Source organism: Dreissena polymorpha, chromosome 13 (assembly GCF_020536995.1).
Source record: "Dreissena polymorpha isolate Duluth1 chromosome 13, UMN_Dpol_1.0, whole genome shotgun sequence".
Lineage (NCBI taxonomy): Eukaryota > Metazoa > Mollusca > Bivalvia > Myida > Dreissenidae > Dreissena > Dreissena polymorpha.
The window spans coordinates 19,035,368-19,056,778 of NC_068367.1; the positions used below are offsets into that span (position 1 = coordinate 19,035,368).

The 21,411-nt window shown below is 35.5% G+C and overlaps 2 protein-coding genes across 4 annotated transcripts in view; both read left to right on the forward strand.

Moving 5' to 3' along the window:
- Positions 1-21,411, forward strand: part of LOC127856511 (radical S-adenosyl methionine domain-containing protein 2-like) — a 227,848-nt gene that overhangs the window by 180,768 nt on the left and 25,669 nt on the right. The window lies entirely within an intron of this gene.
- LOC127856519 (sentrin-specific protease 1-like) lies at positions 8,949-19,678 on the forward strand. 2 transcript variants are annotated; one of them, XR_008038086.1, is made up of 4 exons: positions 8,949-8,996; positions 16,555-16,703; positions 17,323-17,446; positions 19,136-19,678. XR_008038086.1 is itself a non-coding variant. In XM_052392797.1 (3 exons), exons 1-3 carry the CDS (start codon positions 16,567-16,569, stop codon positions 19,178-19,180), a joined length of 306 nt encoding a protein of 101 aa, XP_052248757.1. In that variant the 5' UTR covers positions 16,080-16,566; the 3' UTR covers positions 19,181-19,678. The 2 variants fall into 2 exon arrangements, 1 of the variants encoding a protein (XP_052248757.1); XM_052392797.1 differs by lacking the exon at positions 8,949-8,996 and having other exon boundaries at positions 16,080-16,703.

The following is a 21,411-nucleotide window of genomic DNA, read 5'->3' on the forward strand; positions in this document are numbered from 1 at the left end:
AAAAAAACACAGATTAAGACAAATTAATCAATTAGAAATAACATAGTTATTTTTGAACAACTAGATACATGATTAGTTAAATTGGATCATAATAATTATTTTTTACATGTAGGACAATATATATAACAGTTTAAAAATCAAATGCACTTTCCCTGGTGATCTCCATTACTAAACAACGGTTAACTATGAACAAGATAATAGTTTCTTAGTAAGAGACGTGTCAGTACATAGCTATGTTTATATGGATCTAATTTTCTGTAAGATGCGGGTTTTCTTATTACCCAAGACTTCCGTTCTTATATTTTTTTCCCAAGTGATGATGATGATGATGATGATGATGATGATGATGATGATGATGATGATGATGATGATGATGATGATGATGATGAAGATGATGATGATGAAGAAGAAGATGATCATCATCATCATCATCATCATTATTAGAGAAAGAACAAAATACTGTCTGGATGTTCAAAACAATAAGATTGATAAAATATCATTATTATTTAATAACGTAATGTTCCAAAGATAGTAAGCCATGAACCTTTTTAGCTTTATAGATTGTGTGCAACCTAATTAGTGGGTTGTCGGTTGAGATGTAAGGCAACTCGGGTCAAGGATAATAATAGTGTGCGCGCTTTTACTTTATATAACCCACACTAAACCACATTCCTTAAATATGTATTGATAGCTTGTACCTGAGATTGGGCCCAATTATAAGTATGTCATTTTGTCATATGCTTTCCTGCGTATGGAAATATCATTGATATACGAGAGTTATTATTTGTTTCGAATTGTTTATAACCGCAATGAAAATTAGTGTTATCCTGCACTGTTTAAAACATTTGAGATCTACTCCTAAAAAGAAAAAAACTTTAGAATTAAATGTGCACGTGTATTGGTTTCTTGTCTAGGGGCATATTGTGTACAATTATAGTTTGATATTATTTGCAATTTTGATAATTACTAATTAGTAGTTTTGCTTTCAAGAAACAGTGTTTTGTTCTTGATGTTTTGAAAACGATTGTAGGACATAAGCCCCCCAGGACAAAACCCCCCCAATGAAAAAATGAACATTTGGACAATTGCCCCCCAGTAGTAATAACAGGTAGGATATAAGCCCCCCAGTGCTTATTTTGCATCTGGATATTTGCCCCCCAGTGCTTATTTTAGGAGTGGACATTTGCCCCCCAGTGCTAATATCATACCGGTATGTTGTTTCCATTAGACTAGTATATCTCTGTATTTGGATTCAGTATTATTTCATATCTCATAAATATATAATCATAGAAACTTGGATCATTATAATTCGAAATAAAAAAGGTCCAGAAACTCACTTTAATTGCCTAATCTTAGGTAAAACAAACATATCTTAAAGAATTTGAATTGTTTTTTAATTAATCAATCAAAAGGATTATCAAAAGGTGTTACATGTGGCTTTGATCATATACTTGTTAATGAAAATTAAAGGCTTCTGTATTTAATAAATCAAAAGGATTAAAAGGTGGTGATAATTGGACATGATTATCTGCTCAATCGAGTAATGTCATTTAAAATTAGGCACTGGGGGGCAAATGTCCACTTCTAAAATAAGCACTGGGGGGCAAATGTCCAGATGCAAAATAAGCACTGGGGGGCTTATATCCTACCTGTCATTTCTTCTGGGGGGCAATTGTCCAAATGTTCATTTTTTCATTGGGGGGGTTTTGTCCTGGGGGGCTTATGTCTGGATCCCTTTGAAAACTACTTGAAATTAATAGAAAAATTAAATGGACCCGCCCCAGTCATAAATATTTTTTTCGCAAAAAGCACAAATGTAATACAATGTTGAACGAGTACATGTACATACCATATAACGGATATAACTGTTTAAACGCTTACAAACACATGTTCAATAATGACTGACATTAAGCATGAATCGTGTTTAATTTTGCGATTTAAATAATGTAACGAAAACGACGAGATAAGAATTGTAAAATGGGGAAATAAATATCTTATTGGAGTTACAAAACACAAAAAGGCTTTGACAAAGGAACTAAATAACACCCCGTTGCCAAGATCACGAGACGTCATCGATGTTATCAGCTCACTTTACGCGTGCGCCACTTTTTGTGGATAGGCGGCATGTGGAGTTCTAAAGGAACTGTGATCTAAGATTCTAATAGCTTGTTAACTGAACCAAATTCATAGAAAGTAATCAGAAATACAAGATCGATAATAATTATAAGTAAAATATGTATTGAGATAATGAACAGTATATTACAGACTGCATTTAGATCCGTTAACAGATTTAAACATATGCATTATATTTTGAGTTGTGCTGTTTCAAATAAATGTATCAATTATTTTACATTCAGTAATTTAAAGTTAAAAAAAGAGAATAAAGAGACAGTATATGAACGTTATTGTATACTTGTTGTAATGTGTTTAATTTCCACACTTGACATAATAATTCAATAAAAAAAGCTTCTGTTTATTTGCAAAACATATTTTACGCAAGTTCAAAAGGAAGCGTGAATTACATTTCCAAATCATCAAACCAAAATATTTATTCAACTTAAGCAGTAACGCCTATCAATTAACAAATAAACAATATAAAGATTCTTTGCATGAGATATGTTACATTTTAACAGGTACATTTCTGTTGTAAAAATATCGAAGGAAAAGCATCATGATTTTGAGAACGTAAACTGACAATAATCATGTATTAAGAGTTATTTAAAAAATGTAGTCATATCAATTATCTATACAGAATGGAGATGCTGTTTTCATATATTTATTATAAGTTCTGGAATAGCTAAACATAAAAGGAAATCCGTTGTTTATTTTCATTATACATATCGGTAACAATAAAAGCGGGATAAACCTAGAAAAAAATGTTTGGATAAACAATTTATTACTTACCTTTCTGTAAAATTTAACAAACCGTTTACAGCGCGTGTGAAATAATTAAAAAACAGCGCGTGTGAAATAACTCAAAACTAGGTCAGAAAATCAGATTCTTTAAAGATTGTTTTGTATGGTGATTCGTTTTTTATATACACTCGAAATGTGTTTTTGTTTTGTGCAGGAAAATACAATTTTATGATGTCAAGACGTTAATCAAATAATACCTCGATATATTTGACACTCAGTTATAATTAAGTTTAATTTTTGTATTATCCCCTCTCATACGAATGATACGCCAAAGTCGACCACATACGAAAGGAAATTATTGGTGATCTTTCGGAATATAATAGCTCACAAGATTTACACATTTTATATACATTCATAAATATTTCACAAAGTCGTGCAGTCTCTATTTATTCGTGATTTTTTTGTGTATATTTTTTACGCAACGAATGTTTCCTGAGTATGCATGGGCATAATAACATTAACTGTCCGCCCTGTCAAAACATCGTAGGAGCGACTGTCCGCCCTGTCAAATTTAGAGTAGGAGCGATTGTCCGGGATTTGATGTTGAACAATATATTTCCGACCAGTTTCCATATTTAATTGTGGGACGATACAGGTATTTTGCAAATATATATCTGTGTAACCCAGCCAGAAAAATTCCCGACCACCACGTAAATTTTAATTAGCAAAACATTGCTAATATAGATATTGCGAAGTCGATTTTTTAAGGCCCAGTCTCACTATGATGCCGGCTGAGCTCCGGTGCGTGATCCGGGCTCTACCGGGATGAACCGGGGCTTCACCGGGGACGACTGGGATGAACAGGGAACAAACGGGGCTTCATCGGTAAAGTATTAAAGTATTTGAAAAAAAACGGGACGGCACCGGGAACAACCGAGACGGCAACGTAGCTCCACCGGAGCCCATACAGACCCCCGCAGAGCTACTGCAACGCCCCGGTTGTCGCCGGTTTTGCCCCGGTGGAGCCCCGGTGAATGCCGACAGAGTCCCGGTATAGCTACGGTAATCGGTAAACCGGCGCCATGCCAGGACGCCACCGGCATTCACCGGGGCTCCGCCGCGGCATTACCGGCGACGACCGTGGTTAAACCGGGGAGTTGCCGTAGCTCTGCCAGGGTCTGATGCCGGTATAGCTCCGGTGAGTGTCGGTGGAGTTACGGTATATCGGGGCTCTGCATGAACGCTGCCGGCTTTCACCGGGGCTCCACCCGGGCATTACTGACGACAACTGGGGCTCTGCCGGGGCTTCACCGGGATAAACTGTAGCTAGTCCGGGGTTGACCGGGACTCTGCCGGGTTGTTGACCTGCTTCAACCTAGGCGGCACCGGGAAATAGTGTGATCGCGTTAAAAAGATCTACAAATCATCCCGCTTCTCGCCGGTCGACCGGCGTTAGCAAACCGGGATGGACCGGGGCTCTACCGGCAATAGTGAGACTTGGGCTAGCTTCGGGATGAATGTTTCTATCTTAACCGAGTGAGGATATTACCAGTGAGGCCCAGTTTGTACGAGAATGGTTAACAGTAATGTTATTCAACTGATCATTTAAATGGTGTTTAAAATACTGTTTTCGTGTTAAACCGAGTAAAGTGTCAAAACGTTTTTAATCATTCTAATATAACTCTCGATATACAGTGGAAATCTTCCAAATTTTCTATTATATATATAATGCACCTTCATTGGAAGGCGCACGTCAAATAAATTCCATTTTAACAGAAATTTTTTTTAAGTTGTCAAACCAGATAAAACCGTTGGTTTTACAAGTGGACGTACCTGTATCACGGTCAAAAATTACTTACAGGTTAATTAACTTAATTGAGATATAAAATATTCCCACACTTAAATAGGAAACAATCGACAATTAAACGAAGTGTGAACAAGTTTGCATGTATATTTTTATTTTTTTTTTGCTTGCATTACTCAATATTTGCAGTTGATTACCGGAATAAACCCCCTTCGGAAGAAACCCCCTTCCCTAAAAACGGCATAGCGGAAGAAACCCCCTTTCACATTTTGCATACGCGGAAGAAACCCCCTCGCTAGTTTTGCATAGGCGGAACAAACCCCCTTCGAGTTTTCAGACAGGCGGAATAAACCCCCTTCGTGTTTTCAGAGAGGCGGAATAAACCCCTTTCCTAAGTGTTAAGTCTTTCCCGCAGAGGTAGTAAAATCCCGACTCGAACGATTCCCCAATACATCCGTTTCAACCCGACTCTATTACTGCATGCTTGCTTCTTTTCAAGTTTATATTCATTTCCCGATAATCCCGTTTATAACATTTTTAAAGCACCTTCTGGTAAATATTAACGATAAAAGCTCTCAATAATTTCTTTAACACAAACCTTGCCATGTTTTCTCTTGTATCAAATAAATTTCGGCATAAGTGACTATTCATAGACTATTTATAGACTTGATGAAATATTCTCGGTCAGCAGCTGGAGCGTGCTCGTCGCGACCGAGGCCAGAAGCCGCCTGCAGAAGATTGATTCTCGCGGTTTGATCTTTTGCGGATGGCTCAGCATATCCAGCTGAGTCCGTCACCCTCGAGCCGGATGTCTTCTTCACTGCTGAGACTGCTGTCTTCTCCAGGATGCAGCGGATCTGACCAATCCGCTGTTTATCGTCGAGAGCTCGCCTGCCCGTACCGGTCCAGAGGTCCCGTCTGTAGAGGGACGGGTACGGCGGGACAGCAGGAAGGGGGTTTCTTCCGCCTATGCAAAACTAGCGAGGGGGTTTCTTCCGCCTATGCAAAACTAGCGAGGGGGTTTCTTCCGCCTATGCGAACTATGAAAGGGGGTTTCTTCCGCCCTGCCGTTTTTAGCGAAGGGGGTTTCTTCCGGAGGAGGTTTCTTCCGTACACATTTGCGATTATAAGTTGATTGCAGATATTATCTGTTCAGGTTAAGAACAGTACACTGTCCAAGTCTTTATATATGTATCAGGCACACATTTCAGCCACTTACATAATATTCAATATCGGTTGTAAATAATATCATATAAAACAATCAAGGTATATAAGTTTTAATATTTTAAAAAAGTATTCAAACTGTGATCTATGAAATGAAAAATGTTAAAGATTATTTAGTTAGATTATTTAGATAAGTTATTTAAGAAAAGATGTGAACATATTTCAGGTGGTCACTTTCTATAAAAAAAATAAGTTGGAGACACAAAACATTAAGAGATTGTGTCAAAAGAATTAAATAACACTCCGTTGCCATGATCACGAGACATCATCGATGTTATCAGCTCACTTTGTGCGTGCGCCACTTTTTGTGGATAGGAGGCATGTGGAGTTCTTAAGGAACTCGGACCCAAACTTGTAATAGCTTGCGAACTTTGATTATTTATGGCCCTCATAAAACTGCATGTCTTCCCGAATTATCCGTCATACAAGATATATAGATAACAATCTGAACTTTAATGCTTGATAAACAGATACAATACTCGATGTGAATAAACAAAATTAAAGAATTAAAGTCGAATCTCGTTGGCTTGTAATCAATTCGCTCGAATTTCCGATTGACTCAAAGTCTCCTCGAAGTACCATTTGCTTTTATTGTAATACATACAATTTTTTGGTCGTTTTTCTCGGATTCGCAAGGGTCATATTTTCTGATGGCTCGAAGCGCTTCCGTAGTCCCGGTTACAATTTGTACAATACATTTTGTTATTTTATTTTATTTCAGTCTCATCCATTTACATTTACAACATAGTATATACAAGATATAAAAACACATATATTACAACAACTGTAAATGGCCATTCAAATTTGAATTATAAGAGACAATAAAAATCCTATATAATACAATGAACACATGTATGATAAAACATAGTACATGTATTCTGTGAGTGAATGAGTGAGTATCATTGTGTAAATAAGAATGGTAGGAGTGGGATTAAGGTAGGTGATATGAATAAGAGTGAGTGAGTGAGTGAGTGAGTGAGTGAGTGAGTGAGTGAGTGAGTGAGTGAGTGAGTGAGTGAGTGAGTGAGTGAGTGAGTGAGTGAGTGAGTGAGTGAGTGAGTGAGTGAGTGAGTGAGTGAGTGAGTGAGTGAGTGAGTGAGTGAGTGAGTGAGTGAGTGAGTGAGTGAGTGAGTGAGTGAGTGAGTGAGTGAGTGAGTGAGTGAGTGAGTGAGTGAGTGAGTGAGTGAGTGTAGATGTGTGGCTGTTGAGTATAAGTTAGTAATGGCAGTAGAGGGTTTATTGAGCTATAATAAATTAAAGTCTTGTTTGTTTGGATCGAAGTCGCTTCGAGTCTTTTGAAGTTTAAATCGTTTAGACGAGCTTGGTTAATGTTAATGCGATAATTGATTGTACAGTCGATATAGTACTATATAATGAACAGAACAGAACATATCTATGGCATAGACTCTTGGTATACAAGGATGTGATTTCGAAGAAACAGTATCTTAACAATTTGTGCTAAACCGCTACGTTACAATTTCATGCGCTTTAATTTATTCATGAATACCACACAAACAGTGTTCTTGATAAACTAAACAGAACGATTAACGATAAGCTTGTTATGCTTTAAGTCAAATAAATATTCTGTTCTGTTCTGTTCTTGATAAACTAGCGAATAAATATCGTTGTTTAATCTTTCTGTGGTAAGTTCATGTTGTTATTTGGTCACTGTTATTTTTAATATGTTAATATGCCTTTGATAACTGTATTTTTTTTATTAGTGGCCTTTAATATTTGTCAATTAAATAATAATAAATAACAAATATATTTTACTAAAAATGGAAAAAAAGTTTACAGCGTCGCGTTATATAAATTCGGATTTTTCATATAATTGGGAACGTAATTGTTAAAATAATCGGAAACAGTAATGTTTATATCATACTTGATTATTTGAACAAAGCTGAGTTGTTGAGTTTTTGCAATTGTACTCAAACAAAAAAAACGAGTTGAGAATTGTAACTTGAGAGAAATAAACACTATCCCAAAAAAAATAATCTTAAGCAAATTGTACCAAAATTGTCAATAAATTGGTAATAAATCAGAGATATCCAATTTATTAGCATATTTTACCAATTCATTTAACGAATAAGCAATAAATTGGTTTCTTCAGTGAAAGCCCTAACCCTATATGTTGTCAACTCATTATTTAGTCCCGATTTCTGTACACTTTATTTGAGAAAGAAAATACATTGAGTACTCTATATTGCCAATCCATTGTAACAGAAAAATGTTTAGTACGATTTATTGCCAATTCACTTTATATAAAAAAGACAAGCACTTTTTATTGCCAATTCATTATAGATAAAAAATAGAGCATTATTTATTGCCAATTCATTATAAATCAGGGGCGTAGATAACCTCCCAACATTGGGGGGGGGGGCGGTCCAGTTTCTGTACTGGGAACATAAAGAGGTTCGTTTGACATTAGTCCACATGAAAATACACAACAACCAATACAATATGACATGATTAGTAAATAACGTATCCACATTTCGAGCATGCGAGGAACCGTATGCTGCGTAGGATTTGCAGCAGCTGCTTCCGTTTGTCGGCCTTCTCCTTTATGGGATACCAAAGGGGTCGAAACTTTAACTTCTGCTCGAGCAGAAAAAAATGCTGCTCGAGCAGCATTTAAATGCTGCTCGACCAGCAAAATGCTGCTCGAGCAGCAAATATACTGCTCGACCAGCATTTTTTCAGCTCGAGCAGAAAAAGCCTGCTCGACCAGCATTTATTTTTAGATTATGGCATTAGCCAAACAGAACTCTTGTTATATTTGCCGTTTGGTGCGAAACTGGTTTGTTTGGAAAAAATGGCTGCCGTCATGATGGTGCCTTTTTCACATCTTCTGCAAGTTTATGTGACGACCTGTTTAAAGTTTAACATTGACACGCGGTAAGTGCTTTATATTTTGGCTGCAAACTAGTCGATCAAAAAATTGTTGCAATTCGCTTAATAAGAAAATCGATCATAAATGTCTAAAGGCTGTTAAAACTTTTGCGAAAACAGGGACCTACTGTGTAGTCACCTATACTATACAAACAAGTTTGTATCGGTTCCTGGCCAAAATCACGACGATGAGTGATAAGAATTGCTCAATGGGTGCGCAAGTGTAGGTTCTCTGTTTCTATTTCTATCTGTTTTTACTTTCTTAATGATTCTTAATAATTGCTTCCGACACAGGTGCCGATTGCCTGTGATTGTGCCTTTCTGGTTAACACTGTTTACGTTTCTCGTTCTCCCCATACATGTATATCTGCTGTCCTAACTTTTACAGTTATCCAAACTATCATGTCTGTTAACCAGTTCTCAGTGCCCCAGATAAGCTGCGTATGTGCGTCTTTCACCCTATTAAAATGTTTAAAAATGCAAAGAAATACAATATCATGAGTATTGAAAACGCAACCAATTTGTCAAAATTCGTCAAATTAACGATACAAAACTTCGATTAAAAATGCTTTGCTCATTTTAGGTATTTTCTCTTTGGAATTATTATCGTAACACGGTGACGCTTACATTCAGCAAGCTCAGCAAACAGTCATAGTTATTCGAACGCTATGCGTTTTCAATCTGACCTAATTCGTCGCTCATTGTGCATGTATTTGTAAAGCGTCTGTAGTTTCAGTTTCTATTACGATGCGAAATAAAAATAGCTAAGAGAGGTCGAAAGACGTCCGAGATTGTTGCGCCAAAATATCAGCCGATCGCAAACTTTTTCGAATCAAGAAAGCAAGAGCCAATACCTAAGTGCCGAATCATTCGTGTTATCGATTTTGTTAGAAACTGTGTATACAGCAGTTGAGTTGACATCCAAAAAACATGATGGAAAGTCTGTGACTTAACAAATCTGTCAAAAGTATAAAAAGGCATGTCATTGGTTAGAAATTGTCGACATTTTTTAAAGTTTATATCATGGACAGTTTCAAGGACTAAAGATATTACGAAACATCAGTTTATTAAAATTTATGATGATAGTTTACAGTTCTATTGAATCAATACAAGTGTGCAGCGTCAACGGAAGTAAATCAGCAATTATTTTAAGGTATGCATTTTTATTACTCATTTCACTCTATATGAAGAATGGAATCACCCTATTTTTCAAAATCAATGGTTGAAAACCCTATTTCCCAAATAATTATCTGGGGCACTGAGTTCTCGAGGACTTTTTTCTCAATTTCAATGTAAATTATTTTTCACTGAGGCCAATTAGCTTGTTCACAGATTAATTCTTAAATTTTAATGTATTTTTCTTCTATTAATAGCATAATGTTTAACCCCAATATTCAGAATTCACTTAAAGTCTTTATAGCATAGAACATTCTCAGAATGCCAAGAAAATATGCTTTAAATCTGCAAAAATATGCTCAAATGCAAATGCAAATACCTTAGAATACATTTCCATTTGATAAATAGTTATCTTAAACATCAATCATATACAATGTTGAATTTAAATCTCACTTTGACGATCAATTATTAACAGATTTGACTTATTGTATGCCCCCAGTTGCTATATTTATGCTAAAATGTGTGTTCCTGTTAATAGCATATTCCTGTTTTTAGCATAATTTTTGCTGACATGGTATGCTAAGAACAGGAATCCACTGTAGCAACATATTAATCAAGAATTATGGTTTGAATCCGTGAACTATTATTTTTAATGGTGAAAGAAAATCTCCATGGCGCGTTTTCAAAAATTCCTAATCAAGCTTGGTAAAAGATCACACAGAATAGCAAATTTATTACAGCGCCAACTTCCGGTTAAAAATGATTGATTTTTTTTATATTCCGTAAAGACAAATGCCGCATCATATCCTATGGGTGATTTAAAAGATAATGAAGCCTAAATAAAACATGCATTTATTTTCTTACCATTAAGCATGTTTGAGTTCTTTTCCTATCTTACAGAAGTGTTGCCATGTGATTTACTTAAATGTGAAAATTCTTCTCAATAACTTGCTTCATTAGCAAAATATATTGAAAAATATCCTTAAAATTGCCCCAAGTGTACTGGTTTTGCGTGACATTTGATGTAAAAGGCAATTTTCAATTCTATACTTCAATAAAACTTTCAGAAATATTAGGTATTGCCATCATTTAATGAATATAAAAATGCATATGCTTTAAGAAAAATAAAACAATGCTTCTTACTTAGGTTGATATCTCTTGTAGCAAGTGTTCAAAGCAATGATGTTCTTGTCAATTTTGTGCCACAATTTTCAACTCTCTTCACGTATATTAAGAGGTGGCATCATAAAGTGCTTCAATATTTATAGGCAAAAAGTGTCCTTTTAACCTGTCACATGTTTTTTCTACACATTTGTACAGGTATTTATACAATTATTTGTTCATGTAAATTTTGAACAGCTGAATACTAAATGTGGTCAGAATTTGTCCCTGTCCCAAGTGTACATTTTGCAAGAAAGTTATTTTAAATTTTTCATAAGATAGATTTTTCAAGGTTTTACATCATTTTCTTCAAACCATTAATGCTTATCACTAGATGTACTGAAAATTTGATGCCAAAACCTTGTGAACTTTTTTTGCAAGACAAATATCGCATTGTCCCAAGTGTACGAAATTTTTATCATGTTTGATGGACAGGTTATAGCTTTTAAAAAATAAACAAAGGCACTAATTTTCTGGAAAGAAGTACACAGAAGGGTGTAATCTCCAAAAAAAAAAGTGGTTTCTTCACTCTGGGGGTGAACTACTCTTATTATATGGGTATGTCTCCATATTTTGTCTTCAGAAGAAAAATATAAGCATATACATAATAATGTGTGGGAACTTGGGAAGTATATTTGACTTTACCATAACATTATTACAAAAATACATTTCCTCTTCTCAAGTTAATGTCAATTTTAATCAAAATGTTTCTCCAATAATCTTCAATGTTAGCCTGAAGTTGGTTAACAAATGTTGTACATGTACACTTGGGACACAAAATAAATGTTTTTCTTATAAACCTCCAGAAAGTGAAAACAAACTTACATTATAGCAGAATTAATAATTAAATTTCGATTTAATAAAGCATTCAAAAGCAACTGAAAAAAAGCCAAAATAAAAGTTGAACATGGTCAAATGTCAAATATGATGGATGACAAAGTCTTTCAGACACGTATAATTAAACCACGCAGACTGTCACCCTTGTGGTACAATTCCTACACATCTAAACTCAAAACCATGTTAAAACCTTCGATAAACAACGGTACAGCACTTATTATTATTTCATTCATTTTAATGACACATTACCAAAATATATAGAGGATATATTGTATTACAGAGGAAGGTCAAGTAAGAGGACATTGTGTTTAATGTATAAAGTATAAAAAGAACAAGGTCTAATTTATAAATAACAAGGTGTCCAATATATAGAGAATATAATGTTTAATATATAGAGAGCAAGTTCTAAATATAGAACAGTGAATTATATGTGTCTTGTTCTGAGAAAACTGGGCTTAATTCATGTGCGGAAAGTATAGTCCCTGATTAACCTGTGCAGACTGCACAGGCTAATCAGGGACCAGACTTTCCGCTTTTACGGTATTTTTAGTTTGAAGGAAGTCCCTTCTTACCGAAAATCAAGTTTAAGCGGAAAGTGTCGTCCCTGATAAGCCGGTGCGGACTGCACAGGCTAATCTGGGACAACACTTTATGCACATGAATTTAGCCCAGTTTTATCAGAACAAGTCACATATTATATAAAACGAGGTCAAATATTATAAAAAAATATAAACATGTATTTTGTATCATAAAAAAGAAACTTCACATATATTTGAAGGCCATCCTATATTTTGATAAATCTGAGTTTTTACTTTAAGATACACTGCTTTGAGGCCAGGAAAAAAACTTTTAAGAGTATAGTTTTGAAAAATATGTGTTAAAAAACATGAAAATTTCAATTTTTTCCATAATTTTTTATGCCCCCCTTCGAAGAAGTGGGGGTATATTGCTTTGCTCATGTCGGTCGGTCGGTCGGTAGGTCGGTCGGTCCGTCCGTCCACCAGGTGGTTGTCAGACGATAACTCAAGAACGCTTGGGCCTAGGATCATGAAACTTCATAGGTACATTGATCATGACTTGCAGATGACCCCTATTGATTTTGAGGTCACTAGGTCAAAGGTCAAGGTCACGGTGACCCGAAATAGTAAAATGGTTTCCGGATGATAACTCAAGAACGCATACGCCTACGATCATGAAACTTCATGGGTAGATTGATCATGACTCTCAGATGACCCCTATTGATTTTGAGGTCACTAGGTCAAAGGTCAAGGTCAAGGTGACCCGAAATAGTAAAATGGTTTCCGGATGATAACTCAAGAATGCATACGCCTAGGATCATGAAACTTCATGGGTAGATTGATCATGACTCGCAGATGACCCCTATTGATTTTGAGGTCACTAGGTCAAAGGTCAAGGTCACGGTGACCCGAAATAGTAAAATGGTTTCCGGATGATAACTCAAGAACGCATATGCCTAGGATCATGAAACTTCATGGGTAGATTGATCATGACTCGCAGATGACCCCTATTGATTTTGAGGTCACTAGGTCAAAGGTCAAGGTCACGGTGACCCGAAATAGTAGAATGATTTTTCGGATGATAATTCAAGAACCCATATGCCTAGGATCATGAAACTTCATAGGTAGATTGATCATGACTCGCAGATGACCCCTATTGATTTTGAGGTCACAAGGTCAAAGGTCAAGGTCACGGTGACCTGAAATAGTAAAATGATTTTCGGATGATAACTCAAGAACGCTTTTGCCTAGGATCATGACACTTCATAGGTACATTGATCTTGACTTGCAGATGATCCCTATTGATTTTCAGGTCACTAGGTCAAAGGTCAAGGTCACAGTGACAAAAGTCGTATTCACACAATGGCTGCCAGTACAACGGACAGCCCATATGGGGTCATGCATGTTTTACAAACAGCCCTTGTTTTAGAACACTTCTGATTTTGTATTTAAATTTTTCTTAAGAACATACTGCATGTTGACAAAACACACAAAATATTGATAACATGTTTTAATGGGATTTTATTAAGTGCAAAAGACATGTACATTTATTTAAAAAAAATCAAAACATTTGGTTAACATCTTTTGTTGTGAAAAAGTGATTACATCTGACAGAACGGCCCTACTCATTTATAAAACTTGAACCCTTTCCCTATGCAATACAAACAAAACTGTTGCCATAACTTAACATCTAAAATTTGAGAAAAGTTTTCATTTAGGCTTCATTATCGCCACGCTTTTCAGAGAAAAAGTGGGGATATTGTGGTTATCTCCGTCGTCCGTCCGTCTGTCCGTCCTGGCCACTTTCTCCACCTGGGTTGCCCTGCCCACATTGGCCACCCCCACATAGACCATGCCCACCCAAAATTGCCTTTTACTATAATTTCTTCATTTCTACACCGATTCACTTCAAATTGATACTGAACCTCTCTTATGACATAATGGTTAATCTCAACTATAAATGGCCCCATTACCAACTCTGGGGCACCCCGCCCACATAGGCCACGCCCACCCAAAATTGCCTTTTACTATAATTTCTTCATTTCTACACTGATTCACATCTAATTGCTACCGAACTTCTCTTATGACAATACGTTCAATTTCAACTATGCATAGCCCCATTACCAACCCTGGGGCACCCCTGGGTCAAACATGCGGCGTGGGGATACACGTCGGCCTCTGACGCGCCATTTCTAGTTTAATATTTTTGAAACCACCCATATTTGTGTAAAGTTTGGAGAAAAATCAAGAAAAACATATTTTAACAATGAAATACATTTAAGTTGTTTGATGATATTTTCATGTATTTCAACGTTTCCAATGTCCAGATAAATACCCTATTTGTACCCATTGAAAACCTTTAAAACTTTAATTTTGCATTGTTATTCTGTGTTGGGCTTGAAGAAAAAAGATTGATCTGTATGCAAATGTTTACATTATATCTCACAATCATAACAATTTCCAATTTATCGACAGTGGTGACCGGGTTTTATCATTATTATATGATTATTAGTGCTTGTGATCATATTTCAGATGCCCAGGGGCCTTTATGGTTGGGTTAGGGAGGGGTGCTCCCTTCCTTCCTTAATTGATTTTTAGCTCCACTGGCCAAAGGCCAGCGGGGCTTATGTAATGGTCCTGTGTCCGTCATGTGTGCGTCCGTCCGTGCCTGCGTGCGTCCGTCCGTTCATTAACTTTTCGGTCCAATTCTGATGAAATTTCTCAGTAATGTTCCTTGGATGAACCTCCTTCAAATTTGTTCAAATTATGCGCCTGGGGACAAATTAGACCCTGCTCTGGGGTTACAAAATTGAACATATGCTTATATAAGGCCTATTTTGTGAAATCTTTCAAAATCTTCTCATCCATAACCATTGGGCATAGGGCTATCAAATTTGGTATGTAGAGACATCTAATAGTCCTCTACCAAATTTGTTCAAATTATGCCCCTGGGGTCAAATTTGAAACTGCCCGGGGGTCACAAAATTTAACATATGCTTATATAGGATCTATTTTGTGAAAACTTTACAAATCTTTTTGTCCATAACCATTGAGCCTAGGGCTACCAAATGTGGTATGTAGTGACATCTTATAGTCCTCTACCAAGTTTGCTCAAATTATGTCCCTGGGGTCAAGTTTGACCCTGCCCCGAGGGTCACAAAATTGAACATATGCTTATATGAGGCCTATTTTGTGAAAACTTAAAAAATCTACTTGTCCATAACTGTATGGCATAGTGCTACCAAATTTGGTATGTATTGACATGTATTATCTTTTCTTAGTTTGTGCAAATTATGCCCCTGGGGTCAAATTTGAAACTGCCCCGGGGGTCACAAAATTGAACATATGCCTATAAATGGCTAATTGAGGGTAAACTTTAAAAATCATTCTTGTCCATAACCATTGGGCCTAGGGCTACCAAATTTGGTATGAAGTGACATCTTATAGTCCTCTACCAAGTTTGTTCAAATTATGCCTCTGGGTCAACTTTGACCCTGCCCCGGGGGGGGGGGGGTCACAAAATTGAATAAATGCTTATAAAGCGCCTATTTTGTGAAAATTTTAAAAATCTTGTTAAAAACCATTCGGACTATGGCTACCAAATTTGGTTTGCAGTAACATCTTATTGTCCTCTACCAAGTCTGTTCAAATTATGCCCTTTGGGTCAAATTTGACCCTGACCCGCAGGTCACAAAATTGAACATTATATACACTTCTTTCTTGCTTATTTTGTGAAAACTTTAAAAATATTCTTGTCCTTAACTCTAGGATCTAGGGCTACCACATTTTGTATGTAGTGAGATATAGTAGTTCTCTATGTGTCCAATAATTATGTTGATGAAGGTGGCAGTGGTAATGACTTGATATGTCTGTGAGATATGAATGCCAAAGTCTTCGTTTTACATAACATGAATTTTTATGTAAAAGTGGTGGTTCTTCATAAATTCTACATGTTCTTTGCAAATGATGACCTCTACAAAGTTGTTCCAGGAGTACCATATTGCCTGACAATCTTTTGTTTTATTGTTAACTTAAACTGTACTTGATTCTAGCATGCCACTATACTTCTTTGAAGTAATTTGAGCAAATTTCTCACTGTTTAGTACTGTATACATTGTTTAAGGTACATTATAATTTCACATTTTGTAGGTGGACTTCAATATGTATGATCTACTTATGCTGCCGCAATGTAAAGGCAACAATCACTGGGTTTTGCTGGTTGCAAGTGTTATGTCCAGGACTGTAACCATTTACGACTCGTTGGGTGGTAACAACAAGGCCTTGTTCGATTTGTTCTGGTAAGGTTCAAAGCTGTAATTTATTTTTTGTCTTACCTGCTTGATATAGCAGTCACAGTAGCAGTTAGTGTATGTGCATTTTAAGTGTGTCTCTGAGCTTATCCAAACTGTGATTCGATAATTGAATATGCCATTTTTAATATAGCTTACCACATATGTTCTCCATGTAGAGAAGCTGCAGCGCATGCGATAACAAGATATCAAAGGCCACATTTAGGGAGCTTTTTTGGCCAGTTCCAGTTATCATTCATCAGGCAATATACCAAACAAGATATTCAAAAAACTTTGTAAAAATCTTATTTGTTTTCTATATTTGGATCTTTATCTTAAATATTAACTTGTAATGACCACCAACACTTTAAAAATGATAGGCTATATATAAATTTAAGCTTGCTTTCTTAGTTCATTCTTAATTATTATTGAGTCCTATCTCTCACACTTATGTGTTTCAAATAATGTGTTAATAGATTCACACACATATATATATATATATATATATATATATATATATATATGTTTGAAAACTGATTACCAAAATAATTTGGTATAGATAAAGTACCGCTTAAGTATATAGGCACATGATTTTTGTTGATTTTTACCAACAAAATATTTGTTGCAGCAAGTTCATGTGTCAACGAGCGCAAATTGTGAAAGATGGCTTGGAAAAAATCAGTTCAGAGTTCAAAGCGCCACCTTGCAACAAACAGCGCCATGGAAATAGCTGTGGAGTGTTTGCATTGATGGTAATAAATTAGCTTTATATTTCTATATAGGAGTCACTTTGTCGTACTGTCTGTCGGTCTGTCCCGAAATTTCATCCGATCTGCACCAAACTTGGTCACAAGTAGTATCCTGATGATGTTTAGGCCAAGTTTGAATATGGGTCATGCTGAGTCAAAAACTAGGTCACGGGGTCACTTAGTGTGTTTTAAAACCGAAAGTTTGTCCGGATCATAACTATGTCATTTATCGTTAGATTTTAAAATAACTTGGTACATTTGTTCACCATCATGGAACGGTGTGTTGCGTGAAAAAAGTACGTCGATATCTCCAAGATCAAGGTCACACTTGGAGTTCAAGGGTCAAATGCTTGTCCGGGCCATAACTTTATCATTTATTGTGAGATTTTAAAATCATTTAGCAAATTTGTTCACCATCATGGGACAGTGTGTCGCGCGAACGAATTACTTCAATATCTCGAAGGTCACACTTTGAGTTCAAAGATTAAAAATGGCCATAAATGAGCTTGTCTGGGCAATAACTATGTCATTCATTGTGAGATTTTAAAATCATTTGGCACATTTGTTAACCATCATTGGACGGTGTGTCACGCAAAAGAATTACGTCGATAACTCCAAGTTTAAGGTCACACTTTGAGTTCAGAGGTAAAAAAAGGCCATAAATGAGCTTGTCCAGGCCATAACTATGTTGTTCATTGTGAGATTTTAAAATCATTTGGCACATTTGCTCACCATTATTGGACGGTGTGTCGCGCAAAAGAATTACGTCTATATCTGCAACGTCAAGGTCACACTGTGAGTTCAAAGGTCAAAATTGGCCATAAATGATCTTGTCCGGGCCATAACTATGTCATTTATTGTAAGATTTTAAAAATGCATGGTACATTTGTTCACAGTCATTGGACGATGTGTCATGCGAAAGAATATGTCGATAACTCCAAGGTCTTGGTCACACTTGGAGTTCAAAAGTACAAAAATGGCCATAAATTTGGACTGCATGTCATGCTAAAGAATTCAAGAGTTCAAAGGTCGAGATGGCCATAAATGATAATGGCATTATCATTCTTAAAAATCGCCATAAATTTGACTCTCTTGTTTTGTGAAGACAGCATGCAAAATAGTCTGTGTCAATGCGGCACGTGGGGGTATTTGTCACATCTGTGACAAAGCTCTAGTTTGCTTAGTAAAGATCTGCATTAACTTTTATTCAACAAAATAATGGGAGAATGTAGAATATAATCATCGTACCTTTCTGTTGGTGCATTGGTTTTTAGAGCCTTGCATTTTCTTTTAATTTATAAAGGACATGATATTTCATATGTAATATCATAACATGAGGATCAAACTGTGTTATAGAGTCTTTTGTCAAATAACCCTGAAAAAAGGTTAAACAAGAAGATTACTCATCATATTCTAATTTATTAATGTGTCATATAATGAAAAAAAGCATTCTCTTTGCTCCATTATATTGTTTTGTATGAAAAGTTGTTTTTCAGTGTCTTAATCCGATTGTATATTTATGATGCATAAAACATGAATACTTTTCACTGTCAAACTATCGTTCTTGCAATTTTATTTTCAGAAATAGTATTTTTTGTGAACACTTAATCTAGTGAGTATATGCTTTTCTTATTGCAAACAACTGTTGTTGTTTTTTAAGTTAAGTATGAATGACTTTTACTTTATTTCCAGACTGCCAAATGTTTGGTCATGAAAAAGCATCCCACAATGTTGTGACAGGCCCATGATTCAGTTTTTCGAGACTAGTCGTGAGACGCAGACTTCTGATTCATGGAGTGCGGCAAACATATCTGTGCGACTCGATCACTTTACTGTAAAGACCCGCACGGCATTAAAATGGATATTATCAATATGTGTTGTTGCTCGAAAATATGTTTTTGTAGCAGGAAGTGCTTTGGGCTCGATTAATCTGAGAACTCAACAAAATATTATTAAAATCCTTCTGTGCCTTTTAGTTTTGAAAACAGAAGTAGCCAGTTGGTATTACACATCTCCTAAACAAGTACAGCACGATAAAACTTAAGATTTTATAATCCTTAATTTTTATAACGTCTTTATATCCACACAAAAATATTGATGATTGTGGTGCTCAGATTGCAAAACCACTTGTTTGGCAAAAATAATGCAGATGGTTAGATTATGATAAGTGCAAGAAAAAAAGAATAACTCTGGAGATAATAATTGATACGATAATCATTGCTTGACAGAATCACAATTGACCTAGATATTTATTTATGTAGTGGTGTATTTTTCAATGAGTGCCATAAGATTCCAAAAACATATTGACTTAAAATAAATAATCCCGATGGCGTAAATGACTTATCATTTCATGTTCATGAACCGGTTTTAAAATACTTTGTAGACTTATCTGCTAGGCAGTGAGGACTTTTAGACCACCTGATAAACTTCAACTTTATTTGCCCTAGTTCAGTAACCGACTAAAGATATGCTAACATAATACTGATGACTGATGAGTCTGTTGTGTCTTATATTCTCATTGCTACTTCAAATATTAAGTCTATTTCAACGTTTAGACTAATAATAAGCAAATTCGTTAAATTGATATCCCCCGCCAAATAAATTTTGATTATTGATGGGTGCAGAACTAACAGAAAAGTTTATTTGAAGGGTTGTACCCTTATCTCACTTATTTAAAAGTAATAACATAAAAAAACAATTGTCAATAACTCTTATTTAAGAATGTGTAGGGTTATAGATTTTGTGCATGACACCTCTCCTCATTGATATCTTAACATCAATTAAATTTCATCTTTAAATCGTGTATAGTATCTGTGATATAGTCCTGTTAAGTAACATCAGACATGTACTAGGGTTATGTTTCTTGTGCATGGCACTTATTCTCATTGACAATTTTACACTCATGAAATTTCATGTTGAAATCTTGTATTTATAGTTTCTGAGATAAAGCCCTGAAAAGTTACATCATACAAAAACAACAAAGGGCAATAACTCTTATTTAAGAGAGTGAAGGGTTGTGGTTCTTATGCATGGTTCTATAAATGAGATATAGCCCTGAAAAGTTACATCATAAAATAACAATAACAAGAAAGGGCAATAACCGTTATGTAAGAAAGTATACGGTTATGGTTCTCGTGCATTGATAATTATACACCCATGAAGTTTCATGTTAAAATCTTGTATAGTATCTGAGATATAGCCCTAGTTACATCATACAAAAACAACAAAGCGAAATAACTCTTATTTCAGAAAGCGACGGGTTATGGTTCTTGTGCATGGCACCTCTCCTCAGCTATATTTATACACCCATAAAGTTTCATGTTGAATACTTATATTGAGTTTCTGAGATAAAGCACTGAAAAGTTTGTGAGTGACTGCACTGACAGACCGACCAACGGTACGTTTAAGTATATTTAGCGTACCCGGGGTACATTAAAGTATACTTAAGAGTACGAGGGGTACTTTAAAGCATTACCCGAGCTGAACCGACAATTACCAATCGAGCTTATTGACATATTAAATAAATGATGATAGTGGTAACTATGATTGTGTGAAATATAATAAAATAGTTTTCCTGAATTGAGTGTACATGTGAATTAGCTAAAATAATGATAAAAACACCGATTGGGATTATACATTTCTGGAACTGAATTTGGTTCATAATCAGTTTTTAACTTTTTTAAGCTGAAATAATATACATATATATATAATCTGAACATATTTTCTTAAATAAATGTTATATCTTTGTATTAAAAAAGTGCAACACTCATGACTGTAAATTAGGCATTACCATATTTCTTTACAACGTAATGCATGTACATCATCGATATATATAACATTTAAAACGAAAATCGTTTTAAAATTCAAATGTTTGCATGGTGTTAGAACTACTGTTTAGATATCTTTGTTGTAAACAATGTGTTTAGGTTCAACGTCCGAAAAAAAAGATGTCCGAAAATAACTGCAAA

Coding starts and splice junctions, on each gene's coding strand:
- LOC127856519 (XM_052392797.1), top strand. CDS start 16,567: ATGTATGATCTACTTATGCTGCCGCAATGTAAAGGCAACAATCACTGG. Junction 16,704..17,322: donor GCCTTGTTCGATTTGTTCTG/GTAAGGTTCAAA, acceptor TATTTGTTGCAG/CAAGTTCATGTGTCAACGAG. Junction 17,447..19,135: donor GTGGAGTGTTTGCATTGATG/GTAATAAATTAG, acceptor CTTTATTTCCAG/ACTGCCAAATGTTTGGTCAT.